This window comes from Chaetura pelagica, unplaced genomic scaffold, assembly GCF_000747805.2.
Source record: "Chaetura pelagica isolate M959 unplaced genomic scaffold, ChaPel_1.0 scaffold174, whole genome shotgun sequence".
Taxonomy (NCBI): Eukaryota; Metazoa; Chordata; class Aves; order Apodiformes; family Apodidae; genus Chaetura; species Chaetura pelagica.
In genome coordinates this window covers 2,702,319-2,722,296 of record NW_009953722.1, presented here as the reverse complement: position 1 = coordinate 2,722,296, position 19,978 = coordinate 2,702,319, and the positions used below count along the sequence as shown (strand labels likewise).

Sequence of the window (19,978 nt, the reverse complement as noted above, 5' to 3'; positions counted from 1 at the left end):
TGTTTTTGTTAAATAAAAGCCAAGCAAACATGAAATTATTGTAATGAGCTGATTCTCTTAAGTTTAAGTTAAAATATGCCTATATATGTTCTAAAATAGCTATGTTGTTACTGAGGACTTCATATTGCATTTTCAAACATAAAAATTTTACTAGATAATTCTGACCTCATGAATTACTCTGAAGTTAGAAGTTTACATTTTCCAGAATAAGCCCCATATCCTTAAGATACTCTCTATTCATCAAATATATTCACAAACTTGATATGCAAATTTCTAGAAGTTAGATAGCCCATTATTAGCCCTCTGGAATACATAAGCAATATAGAAATTAATTGTTTAATCTTATTAAGTTGCCTGTGGCACCAAGAAAACCAAAAGCTAAATGTCAGTATTTCAAACTGTCAGCTGAAATGAGTCCCAGATGTTAAAACATTAAGCAACCTAAAAATCAATTAACTTAATTTTAAACAAAATCTTTTCCAAGGCAAGCTTTAATCTAGTGACTCAGTCTTCCCCTCCCTGTCACAACTGAACATGGAAATTGCTCCTATTAAATATGTGCAGTGACTGAACTAGACATAGTATGCACAACTGATGTAAAGATTTATGTGTCTTCTGAAGCTAGAATTCATGGTTTTGATTAAGATTTTAGTGGTTTTCAAGACAATACCAAAGAATAAATATTGAGAAAAAAAATTCAAGTTTTTTCTTTCAGAAAACAAGTGCCTGTCACTTTTGTGAGTAATTCTAAAATGGAAGAAAGCTTATTATGTTGCATAAAACCAATTGAAAATAGTTATTATAAGAACTTACTCTAATAAGCCTGTGTACTATCCAAAAATATAAGAGGTATTGCCAAATCCAAACAGGACTTTTTTTTAAATTTTATAAAATTTAAGAATGAGTATATTTACATTATAAACATCTGCCATTGTTTTTAGTACAGCACTGATGACAATAGTTGTCTATATTTTCAAGGAACAAATGCTCCAGGATATAGAAAAGTTTAGCAGCAGGAAATGTCAGGAAATACCAGAGGAGAGATTAACTGCTCAGGGACATTCACATGAGTGTTATACATGTAAAAAGGGAAGAGATTACATACCCCTCTCCACCAATTCTTGTTATTTTTAGGCGAAAATCAACTGAGTTCAAGCTGGGTGGCTTCCACTTCAAAATATCATCACATCGACCAGGCTTGTATTTCTGAAGAAAATTTAAAAAGCAGTTTAATTATGCTTATTGGTTTTCATGGGTTTTAAAAGTAACAATTCAGACTATATCAGCTGTCTATAAAAAATTACAGTACTTATGAAGCTATGAATTCCATTACCATGGAAGTAGTTGTATTTCACTGCTTTATTTGCTGCTGTTTTAAAACTACTTAGCACCAAAGCCAAGCCATTGCATAAAATAAAAAAAGCTGAGAATGGGAATAAAAATTAGCATACTTCATTACCTCTCTCTGGTTAATGGCAAATTTCAAGAAAGAAAACAAGACAGCAGAGTAACAGATGAAAACACTGATAGGACATACATCAAAGATACATTTAAGGTAATCTCAACGTTTTTGAACATTTATATGAATTATTTATTTGTTATCCATGCTTCTGGCTGACACAAAATGTAAAAGGCAGCAGTCACCATACTGCCAACTATCAGAAAGGCTCACCAGAAACATGTTATTTCCTACTAAGGGAATTTAAGTTACCTAAAGGTTAAAGAACATCATGACATACAGGAACATAAATACTGGAACATCTGTTGCTTAAGAGAAAGGGTACATGCTTGAACCAAAAGCTGCAAGGAGCAATTTTCTCTTAAATCAGAGCTTAAGTCTCTCATGGTCTTTTCTATCCCCTGCTTCAGTTTCTTAAGCTGCAATTTTGTTCACCCCCAGCTACTACTGAGAGTCAACCTGCTAACCTTTCCCTCACTAGAGTATCTCTCATGGCAGTGGAGAAAATCAGAATTACGATGAATAGAGGAAAACAACAATTTGGAGATGCACGGAATGTGAATTTTTAGTTGTTAGATACTTATTAATCCACAATGAGAAAATTTATGCAATTTTACCTAAAAAAAAGTAACCCCAAGAATGTCCAATATCTTTTCGTAACAGTGATCATTATCATCACATTGCACTATCTGCTGTGTTAACTATCTGCAAAACGCAAAATTTACTGACAATAAACCTAACAGTTCTAGATCTAAAGTGACAGAAGCAGATGATGAATTGTCTGTTATCTAATGTAAGAAACACATCATCTTCACACCCTATTTCCCCTACATATGATTTCTGTGCTGTAACACCTGCAGACATCTGAAAAGCTGGTTGTTTGTACACCTTTCCAAAATCAGATTTAGAAAGGTATTGTTTAAGCAAACCCAAGAAAATCTTTCAGCAGTCAATAGAAATATTCATTTAGTTGCCACCATCTTGCTATTCCCCCCTCTCATTTGTCTGGCTCTTTCCCATTCACCAGAAATATCTTAACATCCCAATTACCTCATCTTTAAATTCTTAAAATAATAAAATTTATCTTGCTCCTTTCCCATGCTACATTCCCAAACTAAAAATGTGCCATCGTGCAATATGGTGTTAAAAACACTCCAGATCTCATGCCACACATACTAACAGATATTAAGTAAGACAACAAAATATACAAAATGATGCTCAATAAAGCATTCAAGCTTTTCAGATTAACATTTATAAATACATTTATATACAGATCATGTATTAAATATATTTTGAAAAATTTGCAGTCCATTATAGATATAATCTTTTCTATTTTAGTATATAGTCAATTGCCTGTGTGCACTGAATGTGAGAATTACAATAAATCTGGATAGCGCTGAAATTTCTTTTTCAGTTAATTTTTCCTGCAATTCTCTTGTACTTAAACTTGACAGAGAACAGAGAATTAAATTCTGTAACTTTTATGACTAAAATACATTTCAGGAATAATTGGGCAAAATATAGTTTTAACAAAGACATTACTTGTGCTCTCTCTCTTTCAAATTTGGCCAAAGACAATTACTACTGCTAAGTATTTACTGCCTAATTCAAAGAACTATGGGGAATGCTTCTGTTTGTGACAAATTTCTGCACAGTGAAAATGTAATTTATGAAACAGCTGCTACAGCAGGTACAAAGGAACAGAGGGCACACCTAAATTGCTATGGGAAACAGTTTTGATTGAGCTTTATGGAACAGAAGATTCATCTTAATGGTTGTTCTTCAGTATTTTAGCATGACTACAGTCTTCAACCATTTCCTGAGTGTCCCCTGTCAATCACATAAATCCTAAAATTTTGTATTCAGTCTCCGTGTGGCGTGGCTTCCAATTTATTGACTTGCATCAATATTCCCAGCAACATTACTGAGTGTTTACAGTGATTGATTAAGTAATATTTTATCAAATAATCAATTTATTTTTAAGTAGTAGGTCATACTTTTGAGATGTCATGAGCTATTGGGTCTAGACCCAGTCTAACTGACTTCAGAAAACAACCTCAACTTGTTTAAATATATGGCTCCAAACCATCCTTTTACACAGCACTTCTTTAAAGAAAAAATAAAAAAGAGGCAAATCATCTGCAAGGTAGAGAACTTATTCTCTTTTGTACAGGACTAGCAGTCTCAATCAAAAAGCACTCTATATTTTGTGTCCAAAAGGTACATTTAGTCTGCTTTGGTCTTCATGAGTACTAAGTATTTCCTCCCAGTCATAAACAGAAGCCTTACTTTTGGGTGGAACTGATAACAGGAGTGAAACATACCCCATTCTGAAAACTAAAGACCAAGATTTCTTCTGAGCACTGTGAAAAAATTTGAAGGCCTGTGGGGGAGAACCAAAGGCTTCTTTCAGGATTGCAGACTCTGTCCTATTTCTGTTTACTTCTAGCTGGAACATAAACCCTGAAAACACTAAACACTCCTTTAGGAAATGAATCCTTATTGATACAAGAAGAATGAACCAACCTCCTGAGTCAGAGCACCGAAATCCTGAGGAAGAAATGCATCCGTTTTATATAACAACCTAAGAATGGTCTCACTAGAGCTGTAGTGTCCTGACTGACAACTGCCAACAGCATGTGCTCAGGGAAGGTGAGAAACAGGGCAATCACATATTATACTTTCCACCACTGTTCTCTCAGAGACTACCCATTTTCAAGTTCAGAGTCTCCCTGACATGGATGTGATTCAAGTGCGATTCCTGCGTATTTAGTGATTTTCAATCTCTCCACCATGAGCTTGTCTCTCTCCCCACTAAGACCATGTAAACCTCTACAAGCTGTGCCACCCCCCAGCAGTGTTTCACATACAACCCAACTACACTGCAAGAAAAAACACCACTTTTTGTTTGTTTTGAACCAACTTATGTTGGTTTAGAAGACTTGCACTCCCTAGGGCTCATATTAAGAGAGATGCTGAACAGCCAAACCACTTTGCTTCTGTGCTACTCATAGTTTCCTATGCATCTATGTTCATGGAAATACACTTAGATCAGAGGCTACAATTTTACATATGCAGTCACAAATGCCTGCTCCACGTACATTACTCTACATTCACAGAAATGTATGTGCTGTTTTATCTCTCAGTCACCCAATCTTCTAAGACCTTACGATAATACTAAAATTAATCACATTTAGTACATCTGCTTCTTCAAGAGTGTTTTTGTTCAAAACTTTGACAAAGGCTTTCCTGAAGTCTTAGCAGGAAATACCATACAGTTCTTACTCAAATTATTTTTGATCCCTTTGTTGGAGAGGCATAACCTCCCTTTTCAAAAGACATGCAGTTCTTCCCAAGTATATCATGTTTACCCAGATATCAACTACTGTATGCTTCATTATAGTTTCTACTTCTTTGTCCGGTATAGACATCAAGCTTACAGGCCTTATTTCTTCCCTGATCTTCCATGACACCTGCCCACACCCTCAGTTTTTTAATTGGCATTGTATTTTTGACCCACATATGCTTAGGCATCAATGTGTATTCTCCATGCAGGATCTACTATATGATTTTTTTTACTCTTTTTCCAAGACTGACAAGTTACATACTCCTAAAAGTCATTAAGAAACCAACTTTACAACAGACAGGAACAACTATTCCAAGATTGGTAATGAGAAGCAATGTTTTGACAGGATGTATCTGCATACCTATAATTGCTCTGCTGAATCCGCAATTTTTTGCTCAAATTTAATTATAAAGTTAATTGGCTGGCTTGTTTGAAGAGAAGTGGGGGAGGATTTGTCCTTTAAAATTGAGTTATCTTTCTAGCCTTTACCTCTAGAACCAGCACAGTGTGAAAGAAGCCTCAGCTAAACATTTTATCCTATTAATTAAAAAACTGAGGAAAATTATCTCACCGCACTTCCAGTCAGTCAGAAGGATCTTGCCTGCAAAGCAATGGTGATAAATATACACTTTTCACTGTAACACTTAGTTTTGAACATTGTCAAATAACACCCTTCTTACTTCACAGCAGCTTCTTAACACTGAACAAATGGTCAAGCTAACAGGTAATTTACAGATATCTTTCTGAAACAGTTACAAGGCTGAGATCAGCAATCAGACTTCAAAGCTCATACTAAGAAGCTACACAGCTTGCCCGCCCCAACTACTTCAGTCACCACAAAAGACAGAAAGTCACGGAAGTCTAGCTTAAAATGACAATTCAACCAAAGGCCACATTAAACCTTCAAAAGATTCATTATTTTTTGTAACAGGTAAGTCCACACACACGGAACAGTAGTAGTTAGGTTACTGAGTTTCAACACTAAGTGCTAAATACATTTCTTTAAACACAGGCTGGAGCCAAACAGGAATTCTGCTTGTTAAATATGTGAAAACTTCACCTTAGATGAATCACTGCATACTGCAGACCTGTTCTGCTTGAAGTTATTCTATATTCTAATTCCAAAACAAAATCTGAAGCAATCTGTCTGAGATCAAACTACTCCCTAGCATTTCAAATATAGCATTCATAGCAATGATATCCTCATCACCACCCCCTGACAAACATGCATGTACATGACTACTTCTAATACATATCAGGTCCTGTACCATCTCAAATACAGAGTTCATGGCTCAGTATGAAACCTTTCAACACAGTCTAACCACAGAAATTAGAACTCCACACCAAAAAAAGTACATTGACTAATCAGAAGTTATCTGAAAGAGTTCTAAAGGGTTGGACTAGATGACCTCTTGAAGTCCCTTCCAACCTGAATTGTTCTATGAAGCTTTATTCGCTGTTTGGATGCTTGTTCTTTTAGCAGGCACAGTGGGTGCACTGGTGTTTTAGGTTGAAAAAGTGATGTACTTGCAAAGCAAACTCCTCAGTTGTTCCCACTTACTACACGTTACTTGACATAGCTGGGCTGCTCTGGTGCACACAAATTGGGTTCCATTTACATAAAACCAAACCAGTAGTTTCACTTGAGGGACACATCCTATGCACTTCATCCCACAGTACAGACACTGGAGTTCAAGGCCTTTGCCTTACATCACAACCTGGCAGCCACCAGCACACACTAATTCAGAAATAAGCTTGAAACAAGGACACAGAGGACCCAGGGAAGATTTGTTTGAATAACCATGCTTGCCCAAAAGGTATGGCAAGTTTAGTACCACTGAGGAGTGAGGGCAGATGGGGTAGGAGGGGATGTGGTTGACCAAGACACCTACTGGCAATCTACTGAAGTTGTTCTAAATCAAATGTAATTTGCCCCTTTGCAAATGAAATTAGCATTTAACTACATTGAACATGCAATTATGTATCCTTTAATATTAAATATAAATATTCAATATGAATATTTAAATCTCTAATGTAATCTCTTGTTTCAAAGAACTTACCTTACTATTTCACCAAGAAGAAATTTTTATCATTACTTGATGATATTCTGATAGTTAGATTGAATTACCTAGATGAAGACACTAAAAGCATTTTCAACCTAGAATGCTTCCATAAGAAATACTTGCTCTGTTGTAAAATCCACTCATTTACATTACCAATATTCTTCTATGTTTCAATTAAACTGTGTGCAAGCAACTTTGTATTCAATATGATGCTAACACTTGCACTTGAAAGGAAAAAGTTAAAAATCTGCTCTTCCTTCCCACTCAAAATAATAGTTAAATGTTTTCCCTCAAGAGCTTTAATTAATTCTTTGGCCTCTTAATATCCATAGGGCAGCTGCTGCCATAGTCAGTCTAATATTTTGCATTCAGCTGTGTAAATATAAAGATAGAATGATTACCCAAAATATATTTTTATTTTCTTGTACTACAGACCCTGGATCATTTAAAAGAACCAAAAGAATCAATTATAATAAATCCTTTCAGGCTATACTTTATAGAGAGATGAGATGAAGAAATAAAATTTGCTGACATTGTTAACAGATTATGTGAATAAGTCACATCAATGGGTCAAGAAACCACAAGATGAAAGACAACCATTGACTCAATTGCATATTCATAGATTTTTAAGACTGGAAACCACTACTGTGCTCATTGAGACTGCTCTGTTGCATACAGGGCAGAGAAACTTGAACAATGTTTATATCAAGCTTCTAATTCCTATTTGAAATACAGCACATCTTTATGAAAGATACCAAGTAATGTATAAACCATGACACATATCAGAGGAGGCTACCATGGCCATTAAATACACTTGTGCTTAAAAATGTATGCTTATTTCTACAATGAATCTTGTTAATGCCTCAGCTTAGACTGAAGCTCAGCTCTCCATATAATTACTTCCCTTTTTTAAGATAAAATTACTGAGTCTGAATCTCACTGCATGGTTAATTTTCCAGTTGGCTAATGCACACATCTTCATAGTGTAATTTCACAAAAGAGTAGGCAGAGTAGGCAACAGAACTGAACTATTCCAACATTCTTTTCACTGCTTATGCATTCAGCCTTATACAAGAGAAAGTGTACTTGTACTTTGTATTCTTTTGCAGTGCACTGAAAGGTGTTGATAACTAGCTGAAATAATTCTTTTCAGATTAATGCCTTTAGCTGGGACTTGGCTTCTAGATATATATATACCTCACATTTGGCAGTATTCAAGCACCACTATAAGGTTAGCCTACAAGACTGATCTTCTGGGAAAACAGACAGGTTTGCTAAGTTAGAAATAGTACTTAGACTGGTAAGTTAGAACTAGTAGCAATATGATCATGAACACACATGAAAAAATTCCAAATCCTATTATTAAAACCCTTCATTGTAACATTCTTCTTTATCTATCACCAAAAAAAAGAAGAATAAAACCTCAAACACAAGAGGGAAATCTACTTGAGGAAGTTATCCCACCAGCAGTTAAACTTCAAGAAGACTTCTTAAAGTGCTCTGCTTTCTGTCCCTTCTACCTTCCCTTCTTAGTTCAAACCCCTTCTGTTCCTCAAAGCACCCACACAAACAACTTCTATCCTCCCCAAATTCCTCATAAACCATCACTGCAATTCCTGTTGTTCTTCATGTATTCTATTTTCTTTCCTTGGTAAAAACCTAGGTAAAGGCAATGGGACACCAGAAGTGTCTTTATCATTGACAGGTAAATGTGATCAATGCTTATTCTTGCTGTATATTGAGCAGGATATACAGAAACCTGGAAGAGAGAGATACACTAGTCTGATCACAGGGCCAAAACAGCCCCTAGCTAGGAAGCAGAAAAATCCAGCTTTTTCTTACTGAAGTCGGAGGACAACAGGTTATTTGAAAAGACTGCTTTGAGAGCAGTGGACTCATCCTTAACTCATATCCTTAGAGGTAAAGGCAAACTATGTACACAACAGCATTTAAGGTGGTGATCACTGGTGACCAGTCAATCAGCTCCAGAGATTATCCATCACACACAGCAAAAGCTGCTTTGCATCATGATAATGATCTAGGAGACAAAGGAGGAGAAGGACCAAGAAGAGTAAAAGCCTCCAGGTTCAAACAGCAGGGTGCATGGATTACAAAGACTGATGCACAGAAGTAGTTACTGAATTAATCCACTGATCTGGAGCAGACAATGGAAAACCACCAGGGCAATACTATCTACTAAAACCAAACATTAACAGACAGTAAGAGAAAAATGTTGTTTACTCTTTCATTAAACCATTATATTCGCTTGCTATTTAAACTATGACAGAGTTGCTAAAAACTGATTATCTGCTACACACCAAAATCTTTATAGAGGTCAAGATTTGTCAAATACATTTCCCACAGAGTCAGAAAGTGAACTCTTAGAAAGTCTCTCGTCACTGGGGTCTAACCATGAGATGGGTTCCTGGGCATCCTATAGACACTGATCACACTAGTTTTCATCTGGATCCACTCCGTAAGTAGCTAGGAATAACCATCACTGTCCTGCCAGCATCTCTTTCCTAGGATAATCATTGCACTGCTCACAAAGTACCTGGTCATCCCTTGTGCACATACAAAGTCTCCAAATCAGGTTCAGAAAGGAACAGCTTCATCACAGAGAAAAACACCAGCCTCACTAAAATCATGTTCTACACCATAATTCTGCAGCTGAGAAAATTTTATTTAGTCTTCTAAGAGTTAGTGAGACTAATGTGAGACCATGATTGTTAAGGGTGAGAACTTTTCAAATCATTTCCACTGAGAAATGTAATTGTTGCTGCTCTGAAGAGAGAGCATTTTTCCCCACCAGTAGTCTGGACAAATTCAGTCATATTACCAAAATGGTTGATACCTGTGAACCCAGTTGAACCACTTATTTAGATTTTTAGAATGCCTTTTGTAAGAAAAAAACCAAAAACAAACAAGTTTTTGACTGAAAAGGAAAAAAAATACTTTTATGCAGGGCTTTCAAGTGTATGAAGCTGTATTAAGCAGTTCCCGTTGAACTCAGTGTTTAAATGCTAATTATTTCTGAAGGTTGAGAAACATAGTTGAGTGCTTAAAGTATGTATTTAGAAGCAGCACCAGTAAAGTGAGATGCTAAAGCTGAAGTATAAACAATATTGGTTGATCAAGTCTGGTGAGTCTGAAGAATTCAGAGACATGTAAGAAATTTCTATCAATGCAAATTGATAAATGCAGGTCAGCAAGGAAAATATGTTGCATTTAACTTGACTGCATAGATTCTGTTAGGAAAAAGTGCTTTAATAGCACTTTTGTAGAAGTTAATATCTTCAATAGCATGCAGTGTCTAAAGATTATTAGGATTCCTTTATTCCTTAGAAAAACAAATCCAATGTAACCAGTACCGATTTCTTTCCTGTAGACATTTGACAATTTCTGTACAAACCCTGGAAATTTTAAAGCAGACACTTTTTTCCTTTTTTTTTTTTTAAATAAATATGAGTCAGCTGTCCCTATATTTACAGCGGAAATACTGGGAGATGTGATTTTTAAGTACTCCTAAGAGTGATCAGCCTATCAGAAACTTCTGGGTAAACACCAGTACTATTCAAACACCCATCATTTGTGAAAAGCATCTTCATAGTTGAGAGAAAAAATAATCTAAACACTGAATGAAAAATACATATGAAAACAAAATGGCTGCAAAGTTTGTACCACTCCAAAACACAACCCATCAGAAAACACTTCTTCAGAATACAGACACATCCTGATTTTCAATGAATCAGCTTGATCAGCTTGAAAATTAATTCCAAACATGATACAAGGTACTGCTGTCACATCAGAGAAAAAATAATCATCTGTAGACAGGAACTTTTAAAGCTCATATAAGATGGGGAAAAGACAGGTTCCTTGGCTGGGCTCAAATAATTTAGTGACCACAACTAAGCCAAAAGGATGATAACAGAGTTTTGAATAACTCATTACTTGACAGTGAAGTCATCACACTGCTTTAATTCCATGAAGTCCCCAAGTACAGTTCTGGGCTCCACAATTTAGGAAAGATGGGAAGGTCCTTGAATGCATCCAGAGGAGGGCAATGAAGCTGGAGAAAGGGCTGGAAGGAATGTCCTGTGAGGAGTGGCAGAGGACTTTGGGCTTGTCTAGTTTGGAGAAAAGGAGGCCAAGTAGTGACTTCATTGCTCTCTACAGCATTCTGAGGAGGAGAAGGTGTGAGGGAGGTGCTGATCTCCCCGGTATCCAGTGATAGGATATATGGGAAGGGTTCAAAGCTGAAACAGGGGAGGTTTAGACTGGACATTAAGAAGTATTTCTATACTGAAAGGGTGGTCAAACACTGGAACAGGCTTCCTAGAGAGATGGTGGATGCCTCAAGCCTGTCAGTGTTTAAGACGCAGCTGGACAATGCCCTTAACAACAAGCTTTTTTCAGGTCAGCCCTGAATTGATCAGGCAGTTGGACAAGATGACTGCAGGTCCCTTCCAACTGAAATAGTCTATTGTATTCTATTGTAGTAGATTTGTGTAAACTTTTCCATTCCTCCACTTTAAAAAGCAAAATAAAGACAAATTAAAACGTGTTCTAAGACATAACTTTGGTGTATTCTGAAAATGTTTCCTTTAAGAGAGTTAAAAGACTAAGTAGGAATTATACATTTTAATACATTAGTACTGGTTAGCCAGAAGTAGCAGTTTTTATTGTGAAAATGTTATTCTACCACAATTTTACAGAATCATAGAATCAAACTGTGGTAGAATAACATAATAAAAATTTGTCTCTTATGGAAATACAACCTGAAGCTAATTGAAGCAAAAAGAAAATTACTATAATCAAAATAACTTCTGAAATATTAAACTTAACTACCACAGCAGACTGAAATGCAAAACATGCTACTAATATGCACTCATTTAAATATTGTTGGATTATGTTTCATGCTAAAGATTTTAACATTCTAATGTAAATCAGGTTCAGAAGGTTAACCTGTATGCAGAAATTAATCTGCTAATATTTTAATAGATATTCTTCAATTGCATTTTCCAAAAGTGCCTCTGAACTTTGAGTTAATGCAATATTTATATTGGACTACTTTGGTAATTATTAGGCTAAATGTCTTCTATTCTTGCACTTTAATTTAGCTTTATACCTCTGGCTTCATTAAACATCTTGTTTCACAACTATACTAATAGCTTTTCTCAATATTTCATTAGGCAAGGAGAAAAATATGAAGAAATTTGCTTCATAACTAATGCCATTTACATATTATTCCTATTAATATTTGATAAATGAAGTTCAGTTCACAGCCAAAAATCCATGTTTTTAGCAATCATAATGTAGCAGCCACAAAATTACTCATTGCTCTTTCCTCATCCACCCCCTCCCCCAGCACATTACTGTAAGCCACAAAAACCTGCTCTTGCTCTTGGTCACTTTTCTTTGTATTCATCCTTCCACTTAACATGATCTGGAACTAGAAACTCCAACACTTGGTCTGAAGCAAAAAGGAAAAGGCTTCAAATGGATGGCTAAATATATACAGTCCATAATTGACTAACTCATGTTTGCCTTCAATTCTATATTCTGCTTTTGGCAAACTAAGGTAACTGTTGAACACCTACACATCTTTATGACAAAAGAAATGCCCTAACAGAGCTGCAGTCCCCTTGATCAAAAGAACTGGTGCTGGACCATGGCTGCTTCTTAACATAGTTTTACATCGCTATTGATTATTTTGTAATTTTCTTCTTTTTCACTATGTAGTACTTATAACCTCATTAAATATATGCTGTATAAGTCTTCAGGAAAAATTAATGCAATAATAAAACCAATCGAGATACTTCAACTTTCCTTTAATCGTCTCATTTCATTTTCTTTGCTTCACTTCATATCACTAACTTGAACTGAGATGGCCTCAGTGTGTAACCTCAGTGTAATTTGTTACCAGGGTGCCAATGTGGCTACAGAATAGTATCTACTATCCTATTTACATCCTCAGAAGAAATTTTCTTCCAAACTGAGCTTCACAACTAACCTTAAATAGAAATTAATATAAAGAAAAATAAAATCCACATCTTTTTTTCATCAATAACCTTATAAAAATTATCTTAGAGTTCATAACACTTTGAGTTTTAAATGCTAGTACTCTCTTTCCATTGTATGTTTAACATGTTTCTATCCAAATGTGCCTCCTTAATTCACTGATGCAGAAGCTGCTGAAAAAAGAGGAAGAGATGAGTCTGAAGTAAGCTGTTGGGACAACCAAGGTCATACACAAGCATTCCTGGCCCTGCTCCTTTGCTCAGCCTAAGGGCTGAGCTTGGACTTGTGTCCCCCCCAAATATTTTTTTTTTAGTTTCCTAAAGTAATGCTTATTATTATTCTCCTCTTCCCTAATGATATGACAAACCTTTGAAAGACTCTTAGGAAGATCATCTTCCTTCTTAATCTTTTTCTTACATACTTTTACTGAAAAAAAAATAAATAAATTAGCTGCATGAAGCCAGTGATGTTGGAGAGAACATTCATTTTCAATGCATAAAGTGCTAAGTGTTGTCGCTTCACTGCATCACTTGTTTTACGGACCTATTTAAGTCCCTTTGTATGTTCAAAGCTTCACACATATCAGACTAACCCTCCTCTCATTTCTCAAAGCCCAACAGCCCCAACCATTCTTCACCTTTGTCCCTTCATGTTCACTGCCTCTGTCCCAACTCAAGCTTCAGTGTAGTCAGTTGAATTAACACCAGAGAGAGAAGTCAGTCTCTCAGAGGACTTATTTCTATGTGTGGATGGTTAGTTTGTGATCAAAGGCTCCCAGAAATCTCACAGAAGTTGGGCTGGATCAGCAGGGAGTATTCGGTGCTTGAAGTCTGACAGCAGAAGCATCCCTGGTGTAACAAAAGAATCCCCATGAACTGAGCAGCAGTGCTCTTGGCTGACTCGCTACCATAATCTGATTTGGAAGTTGGGTAATTTATCAGTATTAGAGACCACATTTGAAGGTGCTATGGCCTGTAAATTTAAGGCTTCATCATAACATTTGTTTTGATGACATTTTTCTTAAGCTACTACGATAATCAGTACACCAGGAACGGTATTTCAGCAAATCACCTTAGAGCTCAAGGTTAATGAAAACTACCAATCCTAAATAGAACGATGCAAAAAATACATTCAAAAATATTTCTTGAGGGAGGCTAATCCTGAAAAAAAAAAAGAACAAAGCCTTACATGAAAAGGATAATAGTGGGCTACAGCTTTAAGCTAGTCTGAACATCAGGAGAAACATACAAGTGCAAATGAAGAAACTGCAGCATGCTGGTCTAAGACATAGTCTAATTTGTCTTTTTAATTCCAGAGCTAAAAACCCCTAGAGCTGAACAGATATGCATGAAGGATGATGCACAGAATTGCCAGCAGGACTTTTTCTATATGTTGCCAAATGTATGTTACACAAAATTGTCATTAAGGGCTCACTTATTGCATTTTACAGGGCTACAAATCTCTTTGAATTAAATATTTATGAGTCTTGCTTGGAATACTGAATCCTGCAGTATTTTATAAGAAAAAACAGAAACTAGCCTTTCCAACTGCACAGTAAAATTTCTAAATTATAAAGTGATGGGTTTTAATCCTATTAAATTAATCATTACATATGCAGATTAAAATAGCAAACCCCATCTTTCACATCCGTAGTTTCACAAGAAAACATTCATACAACATAAGAGTAAATCCAGCCAGCAGAACTCAGCATGTGTTTCATGGTGCTTTTGCTTTGCAAGTAGCAAGCTGATGTGCTTGGGGATGAAAAGCAAAATGGGAAAAAACCAAACATACTGAGAAAAATCAGTACATATTTTGTCTTTTAAGTCTGCTACATGACTAAATACAATGTAAAACTGCGTTTTTGGGAGAGTAATTTGGATAATGAGAAGGGAAAACTCCTCCCCTAAGGAGAAAAAACAGCTTGCCAAAGGAGAAAAATGAAAGGGTCCTGCCCAGTCTTTGTGAGAAACTAATCCCTGTACTTCTGACTTAGGAACAAGCAAGTTAGAGGCTCTGGTTAAGAATAGGTTAGGTTGAATAAAGTAGCTATTTCTTGAGCACTGCAGGTAAAGGGAAAAGAAGTGTAGGCTGTGTTTTTAAAAAGTCAAAGAACTCTAGTTACTGTAAAGATTACTTGCTGTCCTTTTGGGGAGCTATGTTCTCCCATTAAAGCAGTGGTTCTGATACTGATGGTTAATCTTGCCTTGCAACCAATTTGAAAACACAACTAAACAGTAGTTTCAGCCACACTAGATTTTATCTTTTTTTAATCTCTTCTACAGACCATGATCACACAGAAGTTGACCAGACATGCAACACAAGATCTCTGGTTTGAATACTGGCATTGAGCAACTGCTGTGAAGAGCCTCTTCCTACTTCCCTACTGCTGGCAGGGACCTTTCGTTCTGCTACTGGCAGACAGTTCCCAATCTCTGTCACTTTTTCTCCTTTCCCTTCTCCTAAACATTTCCTCTCTTTTCATTACACCAAACATTAAACTGTTGATGTAGCTAAGCTCTGGGCAGGCAAGCAGCTGAAGGTGCAGAGAATTAAGGGAGGAGGTAAATTACAATCATAATTTGCAAAAACAAATTGCAACAGGTTTAGCAACTTCTAACATTGCTACAAGAAATGACTGGGCCACAGAAAGTGTGGTTAAGCACAGCTTTTCCACAAACAAATGTAGAATGTGTTCAAAAGACAAAATTTCAGTTCTTAATTGGCTCCTTGTGGGGCCAATTCATAGACACACATCAACTGAACACTGAAAGGTTTGATGTGCAATCACTGGACAAGCCTGGGAGAAGAAAGGTAAATGTGAGCCACTCCACAGGGAGCTTTTTTATATGCGATACCCCTTTAAAAGGTTTCTCAAATTACTCAGTTTCCCATGCATCTTTTTTGCTAACATCATAAAAAGACAACAGATCTTTCTCTATCCTCTAGAACATAAAGTTTAGCACCTCCATCACAACTGAGAATGATGGAGGGAAAAAAAATCACAACTGGTTCAAGTAAGAACCTGTGACAACATTCGGAAGGTATTTTACAAACCTCCTACGAGCTCCAAGATGAAGTGAGTTAACTATTCCAACAAAAATGTTACTAAAATGCAGAGATACTAAAGAGCATGCTAGTATCAACTCTGAGCCAATAAACTAGATTTTTAAGAAGGACCACCCTATTTGTGAAACAACATTAACATAATCCATCAAAAAATTGTCTTATAGCAGAGTGAGAGAGGAGAGGCACAAAGATGGTAACAAAGTGAACACGTCCACATGTTGCCATTCCAGCAGGTATTCCAAAGGGGATTAGATTCCATCTTGAGTTGCACCTCTCTAAGCACCAAGAACTGTAAGTACCATGATCATTTTATGAGCTCTCTTGTAAAAAAGCTTTTCTGCTTTATATTACATCCCCAACAGAAGGAGAACATGACTTTTATAAACCAAAAGCATTCAATGAGCTATTTCTTGAAATTAAATTATTATAAAGCCTGGGCAAAAAATTGAACCTTGTAGTTAGTACTGGTTTTGGTAGAAAGATAAGAGAAATTCAGTTCAAGTGGAAATCAAAGACATCTTGACTAAAATAAAGTTATATTAATGATTGTGATGAAAGTTGTGTGAGGATATTAAGTGAAGTACCATTCCTATTTACTGAATACTAAAATAGGTGGGCCAAAATTTATCAGGATTTTAGCTTTAATGAGTTTCCTCCATGTTTTCTCCTGGCCAGTTCAGTCACCATTAATATGCCTAGGACACTAATTAATACATGTTTGCAGCATGACACTGCACAGTTTCAAAAGTAATGGATTAACACCCACCAAATTTGAAGGAGGGCAAAATCTTACCTCTTTTAAAGGCCTAGCAAAACATGCAAGCAAATGTCATGGAAACAGAAGCTCTCTCCATGGCAACGTTATCAGTATGGTAGATAACCACTCTAATGTCTAACATGCTCCAAGATGAGGTATTAGCTTCATTGCAGTTTTCATTTGGTATTTGTTCCATAACATTCTATATATCTACCAGCTGTAAAGATTCATTAAAAACATTAATAGTTCACAAGCGTGCAGTATCAAAGCCAAAGCTGAATACACATATATAAGGGCAAACTGATTAACTGTGATAAATGTATTTTGGAAAAAGAATAAGCAACTGATGGCAGTAAAAAGAGTAATTAAATTACAGCTGGTTCCCACTACATGATCTGACGTGGTGCAACAGTTGTCAGATGTGACAGTGTCTCGCACAAAACACACAGAAGGAGCTATAGAACAAAAAACAGAACTTGTAATTGCAGTGAAGCAATCCTTGTTACCTGTTTTTATACAGAATTTTGTATTTTTTATCAACCAACCCAGCAACCCAAACTCTCAAAACCAGCTGAAGACTCTTGCTGGCATTGTAGCTGCTCTCCACAGAGATGGACCTGCTTAGTGCACAGTAACAAACCATTTATTTCTCTCCACAGAGATGGACCTGCTTAGTGCACATTTATTAGACAAATTAGCTCCAGTTTGTGAACTACGTGTATGCATCTTATGACTGACAAAAACAACCATCCAAATTTATTATCAATTATGCTGGCAAGCCTATTTTCTGACCAGATCACCAAAGCTGTTTTACTTATCTGACCATCACTAGATACAAAACACATGGTGCTACTGCTCCTTCAATCCAGAAACTGAAAAGAGTCAGCAGTGCCAATGTGTAAAAACGTTTCCCATAATATTTCTGCAAGTAAAATATTAGATCTTGCATAAACATGTACAGTAAGCATAGAAAATACAGCTTAACCTGCAGAAGTCTTTTAAAATGTGAACAAATATTCACAAAAATAGTCTACCTGGCTGTTCTGGTTCACATGCAAATCAAGAAAAGTGGACTCATGCTCTTTTCTGGCTCAAACACAAATTTACCTCTGCCATTCTTTTCTGCAACCAAACTTTCCTTTTCTCCTCACTTCTGCTCACCACAGTATGCATCAGACATCTTGTAGAACAGATTTAAATATACAACCGGAACTTTATATACGAAGAAAAAACGTAACAACCTTGAGACTCTTGTTAACCACATAGCAAACTTTTTCTCCCCTGTTTTGAGCTCATCCTGAACACCGGTTACTGTGATCAACTGACATTTGCTAAACATTGGGCTCGCTGCCAAAACTACTTAGAATCATCTTTCATTCTTCTGTTCCTTTTCCTCATTACCAGCAGAACCAAGCCAGATTTTCCCTTAACAATGGTAACATCAATTCACACTCTGACAAGTCCCTAAGACACACATTTTAATTGCTCTCATAAGTTAATAGTTGTCTCTAGAGAACCCCATGTTACATAAAGCACATTGGTTTTTTTGAGCGGTTGGATGAATAGGAGATCTTCTTGGGATTTCCAGTGATCACTGTTTGGAAACAAGCAACTGATTGTCAGTTCAAACTTGTCAAAACTTTCAGATAGCATTTAACTAGTATACTGATTGTTTCTTTAATGAACAGTTCAAAGTGCACAGAATATCTGCATTTTTCAAGTCTAAGGTATCTCCAGCAAAGACTCTACTCATTTTCTCCTTTGAGAACAAACCAGCAGGTATGCTGCAGTTGTACATTCTACCTCAGAGGAAATCTTTTAGAGTAACACAGAGAAGAGGAGAATTTCGTTTTAGAAACACAACTTGCAGCATTAAGAGAAAATAGCCCTTTGCTTTACGAATAATTATGGAAGCAGTTTTCATATGTTTCTCATCTCTGATTTCTACACAATGAAGTTGGGCACTGGTCTTCAACTGTACCCAAGAGTATAATCTGTATGATACAATCACATCTGAATTTTCAGCATGCGTGTCAGTGGAAGACAATGGAATTTTCTTAAAAACAACCTTTAGCTTTCATACCAAGTTCAAGACTTCCATTCTAATAATTGAATTGGTTCACCATTTTGGGAATGTCAAAAACTAGGAGAGCTGATGAATGGAACAAGGAGTACAATTACAACTGAAACTTAAGTCACTGGCAGCCAAAATGAGATGAAATTATTATAGCTGTATTCTGTTGTACCTCAATACAGAATACCATTCTGCAAGTTCTCTGTTCTGCACAGTACAATGCATATTTTTACTTTAAATGTGTTGTCACCAAATATATAGGTACCTTCAAATATTTATCTGAGAATGCTTACTGGCAACTAAAGCATATGTTTTGGTAATGACAAAAATTCAGTGATCCAATTGTGATACTGATCTTCCATTTCCAAATTTAGTATTTGTAAGAAAAGTGACCCAGTAAACATTTAAAACTATGAATAACAGACTAATGTAAACCATCTATTTTTTAAAGAAGGTAAGTGCTTTTACAGTAACTATTTTGGCCACCCAAATACCACAATGCAAGTGCTGATACCACAGTGAAAGCAACCCTGTTTTCACAAATCTTAGGTATATATGTTATCTTCCTGAAATGTTGGGTTACTACCTACACTAAAGCAGTAGAATGAAGATCTAGCCAAATGTTCTACCTTATCCTGATTCAAACCACTATTTCTACTTTACTGCTATGCTCGTAAGAAAAAATAAGATCATTTCACAAAGGATCTTCATGGAAACTTAAGAGATCTGATGGCTGTTTTGTTCTGGCATGCACAAGAGAAGGTACTGGGATAAAACAAATACCACAAATTAGTTCTTCCAGATAATTTCCTAAATCTTTTCAGTTTGATAGAAAAAGTAGAGATTAATCATTTATGAGGCACTGTTTGTTGATAAGTATTCTGGATTTGAAAAAAAGAGTGTTGATAAAATACTTTCCATTTTCTCTTCCAGCTTCCAAGTCATTCCTCATCTATCAAATTCCCGATCCTGGAAAGACTGTTGTAAAATTCAGGATGAGTAGGGACACTGCCATGGAGACCACCGAGCACTTAGTTAACAGCAGCCTATGCTAAAGATCCAGAGTTTAATCACCTCCTCAGATGATTCAGTAGAGAGTTCTCACTGACTGGAAACAGAACCTCTCCTAGACTTCCCAATCCAGCCATCAAAAAGATTTGCTTTTCAAAGCTGATTCATCACACACATA

At 36.2% G+C, this 19,978-nt stretch overlaps 1 protein-coding gene across 2 annotated transcripts in view; it reads right to left on the bottom strand.

Annotated features, from left to right (window-relative positions):
* RNGTT (RNA guanylyltransferase and 5'-phosphatase) overlaps positions 1–19,978 on the bottom strand; it is a 172,209-nt gene that overhangs the window by 62,182 nt on the left and 90,049 nt on the right. For both annotated transcript variants that reach the window (XM_010000510.1, XM_010000509.1), the window contains one exon: positions 1,106–1,206. In XM_010000510.1, coding sequence (XP_009998812.1) covers positions 1,106–1,206 — 101 coding nt within the window. The remainder of the gene's footprint in view (positions 1–1,105; positions 1,207–19,978) is intronic.